Below are 21,000 nucleotides of genomic sequence, written 5' to 3'. Positions count from 1 at the left end.
AGTCCTTGAGGTTTTAATTGATTCTGACCAAACATTTAAATTCAAAAATAGGAAGGGGGATGCTGAAGTGGGTTTAGAGTCAGACAGCTGGCATCAGTTCCCAGCTTCACCGCTTATGAAGGCTCTGGGCTCCAGTTTCCCCAGCTGAAAAATGGCACTGCTCATAGCTGCCTCCCAGACATTTCATAAAAGAAGTCTCACTCCCCATCTCTTCCCTTTCTACTTACCTTAGGAAAGAATCGTGAAATCCCAAAGGCTTTACTTTTAGTCTTTAGTTCAGGAGGTTTCTTCAGGCTGTGGAAGCGAGCTCTAGTGTGAATTCGTTTTGTGAATTAGTTAGGCCTGATATAGTTGGTATCTCTTCTGACATGTTTTCCTGCTCCTTCATTGTCCCTGAGAGCATATGCAAGGTGGAAAAATGGTAGAATCCTGGAGCATCTGTTGGGTAAGCCACTAGCTCATGGCAGAGTGTTGGCTCTGGGGAGGAAGCAATATCAGCCTTCCATTGGAGAGGGAGGCTAGGATTACTAAGCAGAATCTTACTGAGGGAATTTGCAAGCACATTTGGAAGACTCTCATTTTCCCAGAAAGGAAGAGTAGAGCTAATAGCAACACCCAGGCTTTGGGAAACAAAAGGAAATGAGTTTTACAACCAGAGCAACTAGATCCTAACTTCAACACTGCTATTTATTTGAAGTGGAACTCAAACATGTTATAAGTCCATCCTGTATCTTGGTTTCTTCATCTACAGTATGGGGATGACCTCTGCTCCCTCACAGGCTTAATAAGAGACTTTAAATGATATAAGAAGCATAAAGCACATTGTATCATGCTTGGATCACAGTTGGTGCTTAATGCAATGTGGCCCCTTCCATTATTTCCTTCTATATAACTTCATGTCTATGGGGGAAAAAGAGGAAAATAAAATACTTAAGAAAAGTCAGTTAAGTGCCTTGCAGTATGCTAGGCTCTTTTATATTCATCATCTTACTCATTTCTTCATAGCATTCCTTTTGTGTACTATTCTCCCCAGATTATACAACTTAAGCACATAACCTAAATTTTTATAGCTGGTAAATGTTGCTGTGGATTTGAACCCTAGTATGTCTAAATCCAACACCTGTGTTCCTTCCATCATATCTCACTGTTTGAGCAAGGAACCTGAGACAGTGTCCATCTAAGGAAGAAGATGCAGGTGTTTTGGGTGTGACCTTTCTGGCTGGAAAAAGTTTTCATACTTTTGCCTTGTTTTTCTAGTTCCTTAAGGATGTGAGCTGTTGGAGAATATTAGACATTTATTTATGGCTTCTCCTTCTAAGTGAGGGATAGCAGAGGTGCCATTCCTAAACTCCTCAAGTTAGCCATGGTGCATGTAGATGAGGATTAATTCAGAGATGTTCTCCACAGTATTATTTATAAAAAGAATGGTTAGAAATGACAGTGTTGATTTTTATCTGAGTCCTGTGCCCCTGGAAAGCTGGGAAGGTTTACAAATGCCCCCAAGCTTTGTGTTCCAGGAAATGGGTGCTGTAGAGAATTGTCCTTCCTTGTGTGACTTGGATAAGACTCATGGATGGCTCCTTTGTTTATTTCCAACAAGGCCAAACATGACCCTCCACATTCCCATTCTTTGCTTTATGAATGATTAGCTGCACTGCATGTCCCCACTGATCATTTAGAACAAAATACAGGTTTAACCATACATTGTGCTTCCTCAGGCCCCTGGCCTTTGGCCCACCCTCAGCCTGAACCAAAATACAGCCCTCCTTAAGAATCTCGTATTAGGGTTCTCCAGAGGAACAGATGAGTAGGGTGCATGTGGATGAGAGCATGTGCATTTTATAATGAATTGGTTCATGCAGTTGTAGAGGCTGGCAAATCTCAAGATCTGCAGGGTAAGTTGGCAAAGTGGAGACTCAGGAGAGCTGATGGTGTAGTTCCATCCTGAAGATGGCAGGTTGGAGACTCAGGAAGAGCTGATGTTTCATTTCAAGTCCAAAGGCAGGAAAAAAGCCTGTGGCAAGTTGAAAGGTTTTCAAGCAGAAAGGATTCTGTCTTAGTGGGGTTGGAGGTAAGTCAAGTAATGCATCAGCCTTTTTGTTCAATTCAGGTCTTTGACTGATTAGATGAGGCCCACCCACATTAGGGAGGGCAGTCTGCTTTATTCAGTCTGTTGATTTAAATGTTCATCTCATCCAAAAACACTTTCACAGACATAGCTAGAAAAACATTTCATCAACTATCTGGGCACCCTGTGGCCTAGTCAGGGTAACATGGAAAATAAACTATCATGGGTCCCTCCCCCAAAATAGACTGGCCTCAAGGTAAAACACTCTGATCTACTCTCTAATCACACCACTCTTTCTTGCCATTTCCCTACACTTTATTCTTTCTAGCCTTGTTTACTCTATAAAAGACACACAATTTATGTGCAACTCTTGGGACACTTACAGATTTTATGGTTACAATATTCTCCCTATTGCAGTAAATTTTCCTCTCCTATTGGAAAAGTCCCTTTACCCCCTTACAATAATCCATACTAAGTCTCTCCTAGTGATCACCCACCTAGAGCCAGACATCCTGGAATAGAAGTCAAATGGGCCTTAGGAATCGTCACAATGAAAAAAGCTACTGGAGGTGATGGCATTCCAGCTGAGCTATTTTACATCCTAAAAGATGATGCTGTCAAAGTGCTGCACTCAATATGCCAGAAAATTTGGAAAACTAAGCAGTGGTCACAGACTGGAAAAGGTCAGTTTTCATCCCAATCCCAAAGAAAGGCATTGCCAAAGAATGTTCAAACTACCGCCCAATGGCACTCATCTCACACGCTAGCAAAGTAATGCTCAAAATTCTCCAAGTGAGGCTTCAATGGTATATGAACCGAGAACTTCCAGATGTTCAAGCTGGATTTAGAAAAGCCAGAGGAACCAGAGATCAAATTGCCAATATCTGTTGGATCATAGGAAAAGCAAGAGAATTCCAGAAAAACTTGTACTTCTGCTTCACTGACTGCACTAAAGTTTTTGACTGTGTGGATCACAACAAACTGTGGAAAATTCTTCAAGAGATGGGAATGCCAGACCACCTTACCTGCCTCCTGAGAAATCTGTATGCAGGTCAAGAAGCAACAGTTAGAACTGGACATGGAGTCAATGTATGACAAAACCCACTACAATATTGTAAAGTAATTAGCCTCCAACTAATAAAAATAAATGAAAAAAAAAAAAAAGAAGAAGAACTGGACATGGAACAACAGACTGGTTCCAAATTGGGAAAGGAGTATGTCAATGCTGTATATTGTCACCCTGCTTATTTAACTTAAATGCAGAGTACATCATGCAAAATGCTGACTGGATGAAGCAGAAGCTGGAATCAAGATTGCCAGGAGAAATATCAATAACCTCAGATATGCAGATGATACCACGTATGGCAGAAAGCAAAGAGGAACTAAAGAGCCTCTTGATGAAAGTGAAAGACGAGAGTGAAAAAGCTGACTTAAAACTCAGCATTCAAAAAACTATGATCATGGCATCCGGTCCAATCACTTCATGGCAAATAGATGGGAAAACAATGGAAACTGTGAGAGACTTTATTTTCTTGGGCTCCAAAATCATTGCAGATGGTGACTGCAGCCATGAAATTAAAAGATGCTTGCTCCTTGGAAAAAAGCTATGACCAACCTAAACATCATATTAAAAAGCAGAGACATTACTTTGCCGACATAGTCAAAGCTATGGTTTTTCCAGTAGTCATGTATGGATGTAAGAGTTGGACTGTAAAGAAAACTGAGCACCGAAGAATTGATGCTTTTGAACTGTGTTGTTGGAGAAGACTCTTGAGAGTTCCTTGGACTGCAAGATCAAACCAGTCAATCCTAAAGGAAATCAGTCCTGAATATTCATTGATGCTGAAGCTGAAGCTCTAATACTTTGGCCTCCTGATCTGAAGAACTGACTGATTGGAACAGACTCTGATGCTGGGAAGGATTAAAGGCAGGAAGAGAAGGGGACAACAGAGGATGAGCTGATTGGATGGCATCACTGACTCGATGAACATGAGTTTAAGCAAGCTCTAGTAGTTGGTGATGTACAGGGAAGCCTGGCCTGCTGCAGTCCATGGGGTTGCAAAGTCGGACCCAAATGAGTGATTGAACTGAAGTGAAGCCTCTCCTAGGTCAATTTAGATCTGTTTTTAATTTGACAGAAACAAACTAAGTTTCTGAAACTAAGGGCTTAGTTAAATAATATGGCACATCCATATTACAGAATGATACATTTTCGAAAAGAATGTACTCACTGATGAGTAAAGAAGTCTGTGACATACTGCTGAGTTAAAAAGGCAAACTATAAAATTGCATACTTGTAATATCCCTTGTACATGGAAGTAAACATGTATGTATGGTATGTGCATGTGTGTTCAGTTGTGTCTCTTTTCAAGACTGTGGACTTTAGTCTGCCAGCTGTTCTGTTCATGGGATTTCCCAGCCAAGAATACTGGAGTGGGTTGCCATTTCCTCCTCCAACGGATCTTCCCAACCCAGGGATCAAACCTGCATTAGCAGGCAAATTCTTTACCAGTGAACCACTGGTACCTTAATATGTTGGTAGGGTATTCTTTATGAGTTTCAGGGGTAGTTATCTCTGGGAGAAGGAAATAATGGGAAATTTCTTCTGCTGTCTTTTTTTAGTGTTTGAATTGGCTGTAAGGAATTTGTATTATCTTTGAAAACTAGAGAGAAAAAAAAAACACAGTTTTTCTACATATTGTGTTTCTGCATAATAGCTTTGTGATCTTGATTTTTGTTTAAAAAATAGTTGATTCTGGCTATGCAAGCCAGGGCCTGGTGGATTAACCTCATAAACACCTCCCCCTACCCAGCCCATAGATATCCACCCTTGTTCACCTTCCAGACGCTACACAATCCCAAAACTCTCTGCAAAAGGCAGAATCCTGCAGTTTGTCTGTTTCTCCTCCTGACTCAAGGCACGGAAGCCTGTTAGAAATCTGGGCTAGCTCCCTCTGCACCCCGTTCCCCCTCTGGGAATCATCCCTGTGGCCATTGTGAAAGGATGAGATGGGCAGTGACACTTCTGGGCTTTGAGCCAGCCTTCCTTTTGGGCACGGTCTGTTCAGTCTCCCCACTCCTGTGTCCAGAGAATGAGACTTTGAAATAGAGAAATTAGATTTTGTTTTATTTACAAAGCTTAAAGTTGCATCTTCTTATCACTTGAGCATTTTCCCCAAAATCTCCATGAACTTTCCCTTCCCAACATACACACTGGATGAGCCAGTCAGAGACTTAAAAGACATTAAGTTAGAGCATCATGTTTTGAAACTTTTCCTGCTAAATTCCCATGGTGACATGGTTGAAGGCTTCAGGGATTTTACTCTGACATTTGGCTCAATGCCAACCTGGCATATTCCACTCCTGCTTGTGGGTCCTTCAGTGCCAGCATCTTCGCTCACTCAGAATGAGGTCACTGTCTTTGTGGTTAAATAGTGGACACTTTCTGCTCTTCACTTTTTGTTCTACAGCACAGCCTTAGAGCTTGATGCTGGGACAGAGGGAAGGCAAAAGGAGAAAGGGGTGGCAGAGGATGAGATGGTTAGATAGCATCACCAACTCAATGGACATGAATTTGAGCAACCTCTGGGAGGTAGTAGAGAACAAAGGAACCTGGTGCGCTGCAGTCCATGAGGTCGCAAAGAGTCCAACGTGACTTAGAGACTAAGCAACAACAGCCTTACAGACCTACAGTTTTCCAGCACCAGATTACCGTCACTCCCCTGTAGAATACCTTCCCATCACAGTTTCTCACCATAGATTAAGTTCGAGATTAGAACCCCTGAACCTCAGCCCCCAGATCTGGATGTCTCATAGATGTCAGAGCTAGGGCATCCATCACTTTGGGGCATTTTCTCTCTAGTTGAACCAAATCAGATTTATGTATTGATTCCATTTGGGGGGAAAAAAAAGTTCTGGTTTTTGGAAAAAAGTTTAAAAACCACAGCCACATTCTGTTTATTCATATATTTTAAATGTTTCTAAACTTTGGTAATAAAAGAATCTAACTTCTTAGAACAACAAATTCAGCCCTTTTTGCCTTTATGTGCAGTGTTTCTCTTTGTAGCTTGGCTATTGAAATAAAATAGCTATTAAACAGCTGTTAAATTGAATTCTTCATAGCAGCCTCTCCTTACCCAGTTGAGTTCACCATACATCCCCCTCTCCTTCTTTATATGTATATTTGTATATCTGTATCTGTGTATTTATATCCCTTTGAAGGATCTCAAAACCCTGAGACCCTGGTCTTTTAATATTGTCTGAGTATTGTTGAGTTTTGCTGTTAAACCTGACCAAAGGGACACGTTGTCGTCTGCTTTCCATATTCTGTCTGGTAAATGGTTGGTTGTCAGGACAACAGCATAGAGGGTGGAGGGTCATTGATAACCACATGAATTCTTTAAACAAATGTGATGAGAGCAAATTCCAGGGTGTGCTTGAGAGCCATAAAAGAAGAGGAAAGGTTTCAGACAGGTCCTTCCTTTTACAGATTTGATACTCTCTTAAACATTAGCTTCAGTTGGAGTTGCTCATACTTTTATTAAAAACCCTGAATCAAGGCACTGTCCTTGTTGGACAGTATGCTTGTTCTCCCAGCATTTTAAACAGGGCTTGAACAGCACCCCAACTTGAGCACCTGTACTCTTGACAGAGGCCCCAGGACAGCACTGGGGTTCCCCGTTGTATCTCCCTAATAGACTGAGTAAATTTCCAACACATATTGTAGAAATGAATGATCTCAAGTCCTCCCAGTGTCCCTTATAAATGGTTTTATGATTTATATCTGCAAAGAAAATCAGAATCCAAAAACTTTAAGTAGCTTTGTTCAAGGCCCTTAAAAGTCTGAAGGTGGGACTGGACACAGAACTAGAACATGATTCATTCTGACTCCTAAGACCACTCTTTTCATTATAGCATACTGACTCATTGCAAAACTTACTAGCTATAAGGAATAAACATTTTAAAATGACAGAACTCTCCTAAGATACAGTATATGCTTTTCAAAACAGGAGTGGAAAACCTTTTTTCAAGGTAAAATCATTGGGGAATAAAGGAATAATATGTAATTTGCTATTCATTGAAAATAAGCAATTAATTCTGCCCTCCAGGGTGAATTTATGTCTCGCTTATTTGCACATGAAAGTACAAGATTGGCTTCATTTATATGGAACTAAGACATCTGGTTGGGAAGTGAAAAATTTGGTCAATTACCTGAATCATGTTTGGTCTACATGATAAAAAAGCCCCAGATGTCTTCAGATCACCAGATGTTTGATGATGTGTGGTTAATACTGGCCCCACCAACTGACTTCTTCACGTGAGAACTTGCTGTTTGGTTCCCCCATTGTTAGAAGGCTGTTAGCATTCTGTAAACCAGCAATTTGCTAACAAGACTAGAGACCAACTGTGGCCCCTGGCAAGGTGTTCACTGGTGTGTGATAGGATGAGAAAATAAATTCTATAAAAGGAAATATATTTAATTTTAAGAGAATATCCTTTATTTTGAGGTCATCCCCTTTCTCTTCTTTTCAGAGATAGAATGATAGAGACAGATGATCCAAAGTCTAGGATTTTTTTTTTTAATGAATCCAGGAGACTAAATAAAAAATTGAGAAATCTGTGTCAGTCCCTAGTTTTCTTTATATGATTTTTATTTTTTTACTGAATTATGCAAAGAGAAAGTAAAGCTGGCCAGACCACAGCTCTAATGTCTTCAGCACAGTGACAGCTAAAATATTTTCATATACTTCCTGAATTTGCCTTCCCCTAGCAATAGGGGAAGTCTCCACAGCAGAACTGTATGCCTGGGTTTTAAAATCATTGGTCATCTTAACAGTCAAGCGTTTCACTGACAAAATCATAATTTTTCCTTTTGAAGCAAACATTTGGTCCATAAAATAACTCTGAGGGGAACACCTTCAGCGCTTTTAAAACATTTCACTCTGGAGACATACCATGGGGACATAGCTGTGGGGAGACACTTTTTGTGCTGGAAAACTGAACTCCGTTACTGTGAATATTTTAACAGATTTTCACAGTTTCTCTGGTTTGTTCTTATAAACCCCAAAGCATATATCTCCACATGCCCTAACATTGAAGCTCTCTCCTCAGCTTTATAACCTCAGCCAGAATGAACTGAATAACCACTGTGTGCCAGGCAGTACCTATACACCAGCAATACAGAGTCACAATAACCATGATATCTACATTTATCAAACATTTCCCTTGTGGCAGACAGAATCCTAAAGTCCTTTTGTATGTATCACCTTGTTTGAGTCTCACAACCACTTTGGGAGAAAAATATTCAATAGCATGATTGTAGCCTTTTTGAAAAATGAGGATATTGCAGCAGGGAAATTGAATTACTTGCCCAGGTCACAAGCCCTGTGATTGGTAAAGCCAGGATCCTCACCCAAGCCTGCCCACCTCCTAACCTGACCTTCTGAGTGCTCTGCTAAACCAAAAGAGCTCTACCCTCAAGGTGGTTAGAATCTAAGATAGGAGAAGGAAGCACAAGGTGGGGAGAAAAAGCTATTATATAGAACAGAATGATGTAATTCCAAGAAACATGCTGTGGGATTGTAGAGGAAAGACTGATTAATTATGATCTACCCAGGAAAGGCTCTTTGGAGGTGGCCTTAGGCTAGGTGAGGGCAAAATAGGGCATCAGCAATTATCTAGAGAATTAGGTCACTGTTGGTGTCAAAGTGGATGATTTCAAGCTAAAAAACTGCACTTTATGCTCTGAATAGTTTAGAATTGGCCACCTGCACTGCTGGAATCCACTGGACTTTTGCCAGTTCTCCTGTTCTCCCTGTGACTTAGACCCTGGCTTAAGTGAGCTTCCTGCTGCAGTTAGGATTGGGGGCAGGATGGGAGTATGGAGAAGTGGAGGAAGCCTGCCTCTGGTTGGGAGCCCTAGGGTTCATTCCAGACTCTACTACCACAGGGAGTGACCCCAGGGAACCCACCTTCCTCCCTGATTCAGTGTTTTCTGCTGTAGGAGGAATGTACTAAAGTTGATGGTCCCTAATGACCATTTGAAGTCCTGAGTCTGTGTCTTTGGAATTTACCTGGGAGAGAAAAGGAAGGAGCTAGATGGATCAGCATGCTGGGATTTCATGTTCCTGGACACGACCCACTTGGGAGCCTCTTGTCAAATGAAGCTTCCTCCTGTTATATCCATGACAGTCAATATATTCTTGAGATCATCCTCTCTGGCTCTGTATCTCCCAGCTCGAATCTATGTGGTATAGTAGGAAGATCTCCGACTTTGGAGTCTGAGAACCCTGAATTGAAACCCAGACCTCGTCCCTCATCAGATAGATGAGTTTCAACAAATTATGTAACCTTTCTGTCGTGTTTATTTCTATAATTGCAGCATAGTGATTCTGGGCTTCCCTGGTGGCTCAGATGGTAAAGAAGTGAAAGGCAAAGATATACCCATCTGAATGCAAGAGTTTCAAAAAATAACAAGGACAGATATGAAAGCCTTGGGTGAGCAGTGCAAAGAAATAGAGGGAAACAGTAGAATGGATAAGACTAGAGGGAAACAGTAGAATGGACAAGACTAGAGATCTCATAAAGATAATTGGAGATATCAAGGGAACATGTCATGCAAGGATGGGCATGCTAAAGTACAAAAATGGAAAGGACCTGACAGAAGCAGAAGAGATGAAGAAGAAGTGGCAAGAATACACAGGAGAACTAGACAAAAAAGATCTTCATGACCTGGTTAACCATGATGGTGTGGTCGCTCACCTAGAGCCAGATATCCTAGAGTGTGAAGTCAAGTGGGCCTTAGGAAACATCACTATGAACAAAACTAGTGAAGGTAATGAAATTCCAGCTGAGCTATTTCAAATCCTAATAGGTGATGCTGTTAAAGTGCTGCACTCAATATGCCAGCAGATTTGAGAAAACTCAGCAGTGACCACAGGACTGGAAAAGGTCAGTTTTCATTCCAATCCCAAAGAAAGTTCAAATTACCATACAATTGTGCTCATTTCTCATGCTAGCAAGGTATGCTCAAAATCCTTCAAGCTAGACTTCAATAGTATATGAACTGAGAACTTCCAGATGTACAAGTTGGATTTAGAAAAGTCAGAGGAACCAGAGATCAAATTGCCAATATTCACTGAATCATAGAGAAAGCAAGGGATTTTCAGAAAAGTATCTACTTCTGCTTTATTGACTACACTAAAGCCTTTGACTGTGTGGATCACAGTAAACTGTGAGAAATTCTTCAAGAGATGGAAATACCAGACCACCTTACCAGTCTTCTAGGAAACCTGTATGCAGGTCAAGAAGCAACAGTTAGAACTGGACATGGAACAACAAACTGGTTCAAAATTTGAGAAAGGAGTATAGTACATCATGCAAAGTGCCAGGCTGGATGAATCACAAGGTGGAATCAAGATTGCCAGGAGAAATGTCAGCAACCTCAGATATGCAGATGATACCACTCAAATGGCAGAAAACGAAGGGGAACTGAAGAGCCTCTTGATGACAGTGAAAGAGGAAGTGAAAAAGCTGGCTTAAAACTTAACATTTAAAAATCTAAGATCATGGCACCTGGTCCTATCACTTTATGGCAGATAGAAGGGAAAAAAAGTGGAAGTAGTGATAGTTTTTTTCTTGGGCTCCAAAATCACAGCAGATGGTGACTGCGGCCATGAAATTAAAAGACATTTCCTCCTTGGAAGGAAAGCTGTGACAAACCTAAACAATGTACTTGGAGTTGCAAAGAGTTGGACATGACTGAGTGACTGAACTGAACTGAAACAATGTATTAAAAAGCAGAGACATCACTTTGCCAGCAAAGGTCTGTATAGTTAAAACCATTGTTTTTCCAGTAGTCATGTACAGATGTGAGAGTTGGCCCATAAGGAAGGCTAAGTGCTGAAGAATTGATGCTCTCAAATTGTGGTGCTGGAGAATACTCTTGAGAGTCCCTTGGACTGCAAAGAGATCAAACCAGTCAATCCTAAAGGAAATCAACCCTGAATATTCATTGAAAGGACTGATGCCGAAACTCCAATACTTTGGCCACCTGATGTGAAGAGCCAACTCATTGGAAAAGACCCTTATGCTGGGAAAGATTGAGGGCAAAAAGAGAAGGGGGGAAACAGAAAATTAGATGGTTGAATAACATCACCAATTCAATGGACATGAATTTGAGCAAACTCCATGAGATAGTGAAGGACAGGGAAGTCTGGCGTCCTGCAGTGCATGGGGTCCCAAAGAGTCAGACATAACTTAGCTACTGAACAACAACAAACATGATGATTCTAATACTATCCTCACGGGTTTGTTGCTGTTAATGAAGTGGATAGCAACTGAGCAATGCCAAGAACAGTAACTGAGAGTCCATAGGTTTTGATAAATAGACATTATTATTAGGATATTTATCTTCCTAAAATATGTCATATATGTCACTTCGTGGCTCATTGACCTGCAGTGGCAGTTGCTTGTTAGAACAAGTCCAAACTCCTTGGCCTAGTGTCCATCCTACCTTCCTCAGGGCCATTTAGCTTTAAGACCTGGGACTTTAAACTTGTAACTTGACCACCATTCACTTCTTGAATCTGGCTTGACCAGGCAAGGAGAGTTTGAGAGCCTCTGTTTCATTCAGGATGATATCCACAATGACTTGTCACCATGGCATCACCGTACCTAGTGAGATCCTTGGACCTGCTGGTCAATCATTTTCTAGGCACATGCATACATCTTAATACATTACATTGTGCCTGAGTTAGACGAGAGTGTATTACTTGTGGGATTATATAATGAAACATGTTCCTTGTCTCAGTAGCATTCAAGAATTAACCTTCAATCCAGTCTCTGCCCTTGACTGTCCCAACTACTGATATTCAGCCTTGTGTGTGTGTATAAGTTTATTGCAGCTTTATGTTCTTTCTAAAAGGAACGTATAAATTCAGTTGAATGAACATTACTGAGGATGTGTGTTCTAGAAAACACTGCTGGGTGCTGCGGGGAGGGGAAATGAATGCAGAGATAAATACAGTTCTCTCTGAGCTGTTCTCTAATAGGAGAGAAGAAAAGAAAAACAGGGAAAAACCAAAACATAACGTAAGGGTTATTCAAAGCTTGATTTAAAATATATTGTATGTTTATTGAGTAAACACCTCCTGTGGATCAAAATAGAATGGTAGGGATACAGCAATATAAAAAAGAGAGTCCAAATCACAGAAGAGCTTACAGGATTGGAATAGTTACAATTATAACTCAGAAGAGGTATTGGTTGGGAATAGTGTCTATGAGGGCAGAGACCCTCATCTCTCTTGTTCCTTAATGCATTTTTATCATGACAGCAGTGCTTGCCACATAGTAGGTATTCCGTAAACATTTCTTTAATGATCAATGAATGATGAGGCTATCATCAGAAAATTATTAAATCAGTAATTTAAAATACAGTTTAATTCCTAGTTGGAACAAGGTTATTTTTAGCAGGGAAATGAACAACTTCTTGTTTCAGAAGATGTCTTTCAACAGGTGGCAGGACATGTCACGTTTGAGGTTTTCATTACTTACTCTGAGTGAAGAGTTGTAGGCATGTGTACTTCCCATTCAGGAGCAAGAATTACTGGAAAGTTTTTCAGTGAGTCTTGTATCAGTTTTGGTTCCAGGTCTAGAAAGCCCCCTATACCAACATGCCCAGGTGAGATCTCTGTAGGAGAATTTTGGTGCTAGGTATGGCTGAAGCCCCTGATTCTATCAGTTCTTTTAAAAAAAGTATCAATAGCCAATCTACTGGCAGCCTTAAGCATATAATGGTATTATGTTTTGATAACTTGAGGCCTCATGGTTCACATAACTTTGGAGCTCTACCAGAATTGGACCCGGTCTTTACAAATCTTCGAAACTCTCCCAGCTCATAGTTTGCCCATGTGCAACAATAAAGTCATAGAAACCACCACACTCTTTTGAAGTAATTCCCAGCCTGTTGTTGGAGAGTTGCATGTTCGTGTGTTTTGTTCTCTCATCTCAAAACCAGATTGGAAGCGGATTCAATCTGAAAGTCCTCAGAGACTCACTCTGCAGGCAGGGCAGGATGTCACTTAGCACTGTCCTGGTTGATCCGGTTGGCCTGTTGACCTTGGCAAAAATGAGCAGGGACCAGGGATCCAGTGCCAAGCACAGAGGAACCAGGGTCACATACCACCCACGCCCAAACCTCTCTCTGACATTTCCACGGGCTTTGAGCCAGCTCTCCCCTTGGGTTTCATCTCATGTTTGTAGGAATACAAAGGAACACTGAACCTTCCAGTTAATATGACACCCCGCCCCCACCTCCCCCTTCCTGGAGAGGATAACAGTTCTGTTGACCATTATAATGCATTTTCTGTCTCCCAGCAATCCACACAGTCATTAATTTCTGCTGCTGACGTCAGGAAAGAGGATTATGTGTGTGTCTGAAACTGTTCCCAAAGTGCTCATTAGTCATAGATAATTGAAAAACTGGTAGGGGAAGATTTGGTATAATAGTAGCCCCTGCCTATGCAGAGAGACTGTAACCACCAGCTAATTGTAGGCCCCAGTTTGTGACCCTCAAACCGACTCTGCCCATCAGAATGGGAATCAGTGGACAGAGGGGCCCAAGAGCCCTCAAAGCAATTGCTTTTTTACACCCCAAGGTGAGGGTGTGTTCATGGGAAAAGAAGCCAACCAGATCAAAAAAGTAAGTAAAATGAAAAAAAAAAAGTAAGTAAAATGGACTAGGGTTTCTCCCCTGCCTTCAGGCTGAGGAGAACTATTTGAAAAAAGTATGTAGAATTCTCCTTATTTTAATCTTGCTTTTATTTTAACTTTACCAGTTTGCTTTGATCACAGAAGTAGTTCAAGGCCAGGTACCAATGAAGCACAAGTGTCAGAGACAAGGGCCCACCCTGAATCCCAGTCCCCACTGGAACAACATTCTGTGCTTTTTTCCTAGGACTTCCCTGGAAGTGTATGTGCTTATATTTCTGTATCCTTTAACAGAATTCACAAGTGGGAGAATACTCCGAATACTACTCTGCATCTTGCCATTTTCACTTGATTTATCTTGGACTCCCTTCCAAATCCACACCTTAATTCTTCCTCATTCATTTTAATGGTTATGAAGGATGCTGCTGAATGCATGTGCCCTAACTGACTCACCCTGCACAGATTTAAAGGGGAAACACCTTCAAAAATATTACACAAGATGCACATGTTCCAGGTAGAATAATTAGAAAGTATGGGTTAGTAAAAAGAAAAAAAGTCATAATTTCTCTATCCAGAGAAAACCTGTTCTCTGTATCTTTCCCCTAGGAATGTATTTCTACAAGTAAGTCCATCTATATCTTTGTTGATGTCCTTAACAAGAATTCATCTCTACATAATGTTTCCCAGCCTGAAGTTCCTTTTCAGGCATTTCTCACTGCAGATTTATCTTCTTAAGTAGTAAATATAAGAGTTCAAAGTCACTGGTCATCAGGCCACGTGGCTTTAGTTAGCTCCACCTGAGGTCCCCCACTGCCTTTCTTGTCCAGGCTGCCTCCATTCTCTCCTCCCTGGTGCCCTTTTTGGCAACATAAGAAAGCCTGAAATACCCTGTGTGCCCCTCAAGGCTCCCTCCAGTGAACTCGCTTTTCGCTCTAATGGCCTCCATCTCCCCAAGCACTGAAACCGGCAATCTGCCACCTGTCTTTCAAAACCAGGCTCAAATGTCACCTTCATCTTGATTTCCTGTTCTCCCCCAGGCCATCCTCACTGTCCCTCCTCGGTGCTCTGAGACCAACATGCACATTCTGCCTTGAGAGCATTTTCTCTATGGTCTGGAGAGCCTTGGTTTGCACAGACTACTGTGTGAGCCTTCTGAGGTCAGAAACTCCTCATTGAGTCTATCACTCATTCCCCAGCACCTAAATCTAGGCACAGGACGATCGAAAATATCTGGGGCCATCCTCATTACCATTGTTCTTGAAATGTCTGCTAAAATGCTTGAATAAACAGAAGGGAAAAGACTGCAAGTGCTGGGGCTGTGAAGTTCTCATTAAGTCTGGGAAAGCCGATACTGTGATTAATTGAATTTTATGGTGAAAGAAGAGCGAAAGGAAGATTATTTCCGGAAAACTTGTCGAGACACACTAAAGCCTACTCTGACAGATCCTCTGGTCCCCAGTGCACCTCTGGCTGATAAAGGGTGATTTCCTGGGATGCCTTCTTCGAGGTCCCCACCTGTTTCTATCATCCCATCTTATACCAAGCTGTTTCCCTTTGGGCTCTAGCTAAACAAGGCTTATTCCTGCTTGGGGTCCAGGGAAATGATTTCTGAAGGCTGTGGTTCCAGTTCATAAGAAGATGTTAATCTTTGTGCATATGTATTTTTGTTCCTAGACCACGGGATTGAGGAGAAAGCCTGACTCACTGTGTTAGTTCAGGTTCTTTGGAAGCAGATGCTGAGATAGATTTGGGGGTATAAGATGGTTATTAGAGGTTGCCATCTGTGAAAGAAAAGGGATTGTAGTAGAATTGGGCAGAGGGTGAATTCAAATGTGATGAAGTCCAATGAGACCTTGGCTCACCAGGCAGAGTATTGTGTTCTGGAGTGAGTGGTGCACATCAGAGCCCTCTGTTCCCATTCTGTTGAGTCTCCAGTTGCAGCCATACTTGGAAAGTCATCATCTTATCTGATGACCTTGAGGAACTGGCAATTGGAGGCTGTCTGCTGACCTGACCGCCCACTGGACAGCATGTCCGTCCTTAACGGGAATCCAAGTGGTGGTGGCTCCCTATCTACCAGACCTCCCACCATTTCTCACTCCACAAAATCTCTCATATCTGCCTCTGTTTCTGCATCTCACTTGCCAGTAACCTTAATGAACGTCCTTCTCTATCCTCTGGTTACTGAGAGAGCTTCACTACTGTTTTTCCTTACATCATTCTGTTCACTGCCAGAGAGATCTTTAAAAAGATGCAAATTCATGTCTCTGAGTCTGGGTGGTTGTTTTTCAGTCACTGAGTCACATTCAACTCTTTGCGACCCCATGGATTGCAGCTCGCCTGGCTTCCCTGTCCACTATCTCCCGGAGTTTGCTTAAACTCATATCCATTGAGTTGGTGATGCCGTCCACCCATCTCATCCTTTGTCGCCCCTTTCTCTTCCTGCCCTCAACCTTTTCCAGCATCAGGGTCTTTTCCAATGAGTTGGCTCTTCACATCACGTGGCCAAAGTATTGGAGCTTCAGCTTGGAATCTGGGTACTGTGTTCAGTATCTTGTTGTTGTTCAGTTGCTCAATCATGTCTGTTTCTTTGCAGCCCCACAGACTGCAGCACGCCAGGCTTCCCTATCACCAACTCGTGGAGCTTGTTCAAACTCATGTCCATTGAGTTGGTGATGCCATCCAACCATCTCATCCTCTGTCGTCCCCTTCTCCTCCTGCCTTCAATCTTTCCCAGCATCAGGATCTTTTCCAGTGAGTTGGCTCTTCACGTCAGGTGACCAAAGTGTTGGAGCTACAATATCAGTCCTTCCAATGAAAATTCAGGACTGATTTCCTTTAGGATTGACTGGTTGGATCTCCTTGCAGTCCAAGGGACTCTCAAGAGTCTTCTCCATCACCACAGTTCAAAAGCATCAATTTTTAGGCACTCAGCCTTCTTTATGACCCAATTCTCAAATCCATACATGACTACTGGAAAAACCATAGCTTTGACTAGACGGACCTTTGTTGGCAAAGTAATGTCTCTGCTTTTTAATACACTGTCTAGGGTTGTCATAGCTTTTCTTCCAAGGAGCAAGCATCTTTTCATTTTGTGGCTGCAGTCACCATCTGCAGTGATTTTGGAGCCCCCCAAAATAAAGTATGTCACTGTTTCCATTGTTTCCCCATCTATTTCCCATGAAGTGATGGGACCAGATGCCATGATCTTAGTTTTCTGAATGTTGAGTTTTAAGCCAGCTTTTTCACTCTCCTCTTTCACTTTCATCAAGAGGCTCTTTAGTTCCTCTTTGCTTTCTGCCATAAGGGTGGTGTCATCTGCATATCTGAGGTTGTTGATATTTCTCCCTTCAGTGTTGATTCCAGCTTTTGCTTCATCCAGTCCATCATTTCACATGATGTACTCTGCAGATAAGATAAATAAGCAGGGTGGCAATATACAGCCTTGACGTACTCCTTTCCCAATTTTGACCAGTCCGTTGTCCCATGTCTGGTTCTAACTGTTGTGTTTTTGACCTGCATACAGGTTTTGCAATATCTTGTAATAAACTATAATGAAAAAGAGTGGAAAAAAACATATATATGTATATGTATGTAACCAAATCACTTTGCTGTATACCTGAAACTGACACAATCTTGTAAAACACTTATGTTTCACACACACACGCAAAAGCAAACATTCATTCACCTCACTCCCAGGCTTAATGCTCTTTCAGAAACTTACGGCGATCTTTGTGATATATTGAGACACCTTCATCTGGATGTCCGTATGTACCTCTCCAACCTTATCAGCCTCCTCCACCCACTGCTGGGCCCCACCCCAGCTTCTATACCAGCTTACTCAGCCCTGTTGGTGGTCTCCTCTCTTTCTTGGCCTTTGCTCAAAATGCTGCCTCTACTGGGAAGTCTACTTGTACTCCTCCAGCATGTCATTTGAATCCAGACCTTCTGACTGCAAGCCCGGGGCTCCCTCTGCATCTCATCAGCCGACGTTCCTTCCTAAATTACTTCCAAAAGGCTTGGAAGTGTACCCCACCCAGCTAACCCTTTTTCTTTTCTGAACCTTTTTTTTTTCGTTGAAAATTACAGGCTTTGTGTTTGTGGGGGTTGGGGATGAATAGAAGTTCCCATTTTGACCTTCCTAGGAAAATTCACCCCTTAAAAAGAAATCTGTATATAGAGCACGTGATTTCTACATGGACCACTTTTTAAACACATGTAATGTTTGTTCTACAAATACTTCTCTTGATTCCTTCCTTCACTTAGAAGCTGCACTGAAATGTAAAGAACAGGAGCGCAGGGTTGGTATCCATCAGATTGGAATACATGCCCGTGTTCCAACACTGTAAGTCGTGTGATTGTGGTAAATTTACTTTCCATTCATAAAGTTGATTTTCCCCATTTGTCTGTGCAATGGGGACAAATTAGAATAGTACCCACATAGGGAATGTTCCCCCAGGAACATAGGGTTTCTGTGACAATGAAGTGAGAGAATGTGTGGTGTATCCTTAGGATGGTCCCCAGCATAGAAGTGCTCAGTGAATGGGAATGTTGTTTGGTATGTGCCGGATACTAGACACAGTGACATGATGGAGACAGTGTCCAGAGCCAGGCCGTCCACAGTCAAGGGTGTTGCTTTCCTCCAGGTTTCTGCTGGCTGTGCATTCAAAGCGGAGTCGAGATTCTCTGGGCCCCCCAACCCATCATTTGAGAATCTGAACCTTAGCCTCTGGTCCAGTGCTGTCTGATAGAAATATAATATGAGCCACATGTGAAATCAAAAATTTACGTGCAATTTTTAAAAAAATAAATATTTATTTATTATTATTTTTTAACTTTTGGCTGTGCTGTGTCTTTGTTGTCGTGTGGGCTTTTCTCTAGTTGTGGCGAGTTGGGGCTACTCTCTAGCTGTGGTGCCTGGGCTTCTCATCGCAGTGACTTCTCCTGTTGAAGAACACAGGCTCTAGGGCGTGAGGGCCTTAGTAGTTGTGACACGTGAGCTTAGTAGCTGTGGCTTGCAGGCTCTAGAGTGCAGGCTCAATAGTTGTGGCACACGGACCTAGCTGCTCCAAGGCATATGGGATCCTCCCGATCAGGGAAGGAACCCATGTCCCCTGCGTTGGCAGGTGGATTCTTTACCACTGAGTCCCTAGGGAATCCCTAAAATTTAACGTTTTCCAGTAGCACTTTAAAGTAAAAAGACATAGGTGAGATTAATTTTAATAATAATAAATAATAAAATAAAAAGTTTTATTTTACCTACCATATCCAAAACATCATTTTAATATATAATTGATCTAAAAATTATTAATGAGATATTTTACATTCATGTCCTCATACAAAATCTTTGACATCTGATGTGTATTTTCTACTTAGTTCCTCTCAATTCAGACTCTAAATTTTCACTGTGAATGCTTGATTTAGGTTTCTTGAATTAATGTTGAAAAATCGATTTGTGGTAGTTGTTCCAAATGTACTTAAAAGTTTTTCAGTAATTGAATTGAGTATCAGTTTTGAAATTGAAATGGAAATTAATTCAGATTAATTCAGCACCTTAGTTACTCCAGCCACATTTCAAATGTTCCACCCACATACGCCTATATGCCCATACTAGACAGTGAAGCTGTGGAAGCCATGCAGTGGGTTCAGTCTTCTCCTGTTTTCTTTTCTTAGCTAAACTTTTTCCAAATTGGAGAAAATTTGAAAAATGGATACAAACTGGTATTGTAGAGGTGCTCTCTTTTTGGTTACAGGACATTGGTGAGCCATTCACCCTCTGCCTCCTTCTAATTCCCACTCTCTCCTCTATCCCCAGGAGTCCTGAAGTGCCTCTGTTTGTCCCTGGAACTCCATGAAACAATTAACAAGTGGTGGGAATCTTAGCACTGAGCAAATGGCACCCATTCAGAATCTTAGAGCCTTAAGGTTCAGAAGGATTTTAGCATATATAGAGGTTCTGCTCTGTACCCTCCTTATTTTACAGAAATAGTTACTATAAATTCTTTGGCTGAACAGGGCTGGTGGGAGGCAGGGACCACCCAGCCTCTGCTAAACACCTGGGAGCAGATGGATCACTTCATTCTCTTCTGATTGCGTGGTTGTCTGTGTCCTGATCTCTTCTCCCTAACTAGGTTGGGGGCAAGGACTGCCTTTTACAGTGCTGTGGCGCCCACACAAAGCAAGACAATCAATAAATTCTTAACTGAAGGCCTGGCTGACTGCAGGAATTCAAGGTCACTTGAAATATCAGGGTCAATGCATTGCACAACTCCAAAGAACACCATTCAAATTGTATTCTGTGATTGTGCAAGTAGCAGCCTTGTGAAGTCTGCAAGGTTTGAGCTGGGCTCTCATTCCCAACTGAGATGAACTTCTATGAAATTCTTTATTGGAACAAAATAATTCCCTTATTTATCTTCTGACAGGAAGCAACTACATAAGCAAATTTTCTTAACTTCTTGGGAATATACATTAATCAGGGAGAATGTATGGATGTGGGAGTTATGTGTGTTTGCGTGTATAACATATGCTGGTACGGCTGCTATGTTAGGAAGCATGTTTGGAACAGTTTGAACATTTCAACCTTGTCTTCAAGAGGCCGCTGTATTTGTATCTTTTGAAATTTCCCATGAATGGAATCTTTCTCTGATTTGAAAGATGCCTTAGAGCTCTTGGCTTTGTTAAGAACTCTAGAGCATGACCTATGGGAAGCAAGCTCATACACCTAAGTCGCCAAATGAGCACAAGGACTCTCTGTAACTGCATGGTTTCTATCTTCATGAAGTTGAGAAAAGGCAGAGGAGAGGGGAGGGGCCAAGAGGTTCTCTTAAGAAAACTCTCTATTTGCTTTTGTGTTTCTCAAACTGACAGGTGTTTATTTTTTCTCCTGTCTACCCAGGAAACCAAGTGCTGCCTCCTGGAGCTTCTCTTGGAAGTGGGCTCACACCAGAGGCAGCAAAGGACCTTGGCCTTCCTCCTGGAATTGCGGTGGCAGCCTCACTAATTGATGCTCATGCAGGAGGACTAGGTAATCTCTTTCTCCATGTCACCACCAGCACTATGTCCAGTCACTCTCTAGGACCGAAGACACTGCTTTTCTATTTTTAAAGCCAAGATTGAGAGCTAGTGATTCAAGTTAAAGAAAAAGCCTTTTTACAGTTAGGTATAGGTGTAGAGTTATAGAACTTTTCATCAACTGTAGAATTCATTTGTAATTTTATCAG

The 21,000-nt window shown here is 41.8% G+C and overlaps 1 protein-coding gene across 9 annotated transcripts in view; it reads left to right on the top strand.

The window, feature by feature from the left end:
- FGGY (FGGY carbohydrate kinase domain containing) overlaps positions 1-21,000 on the top strand; it is a 475,197-nt gene that overhangs the window by 215,562 nt on the left and 238,635 nt on the right. For all 9 annotated transcript variants that reach the window (XM_061121747.1, XM_061121749.1, XM_061121748.1 and 6 more), the window contains one exon: positions 20,676-20,804. In XM_061121747.1, coding sequence (XP_060977730.1) covers positions 20,676-20,804 — 129 coding nt within the window. The remainder of the gene's footprint in view (positions 1-20,675; positions 20,805-21,000) is intronic.

Source organism: Dama dama, chromosome 20 (assembly GCF_033118175.1).
Source record: "Dama dama isolate Ldn47 chromosome 20, ASM3311817v1, whole genome shotgun sequence".
Classification (NCBI taxonomy): Eukaryota; Metazoa; Chordata; class Mammalia; order Artiodactyla; family Cervidae; genus Dama; species Dama dama.
Note: the sequence above shows the minus strand (reverse complement) of the source record. Positions and strands in the feature narration are given on the sequence as shown.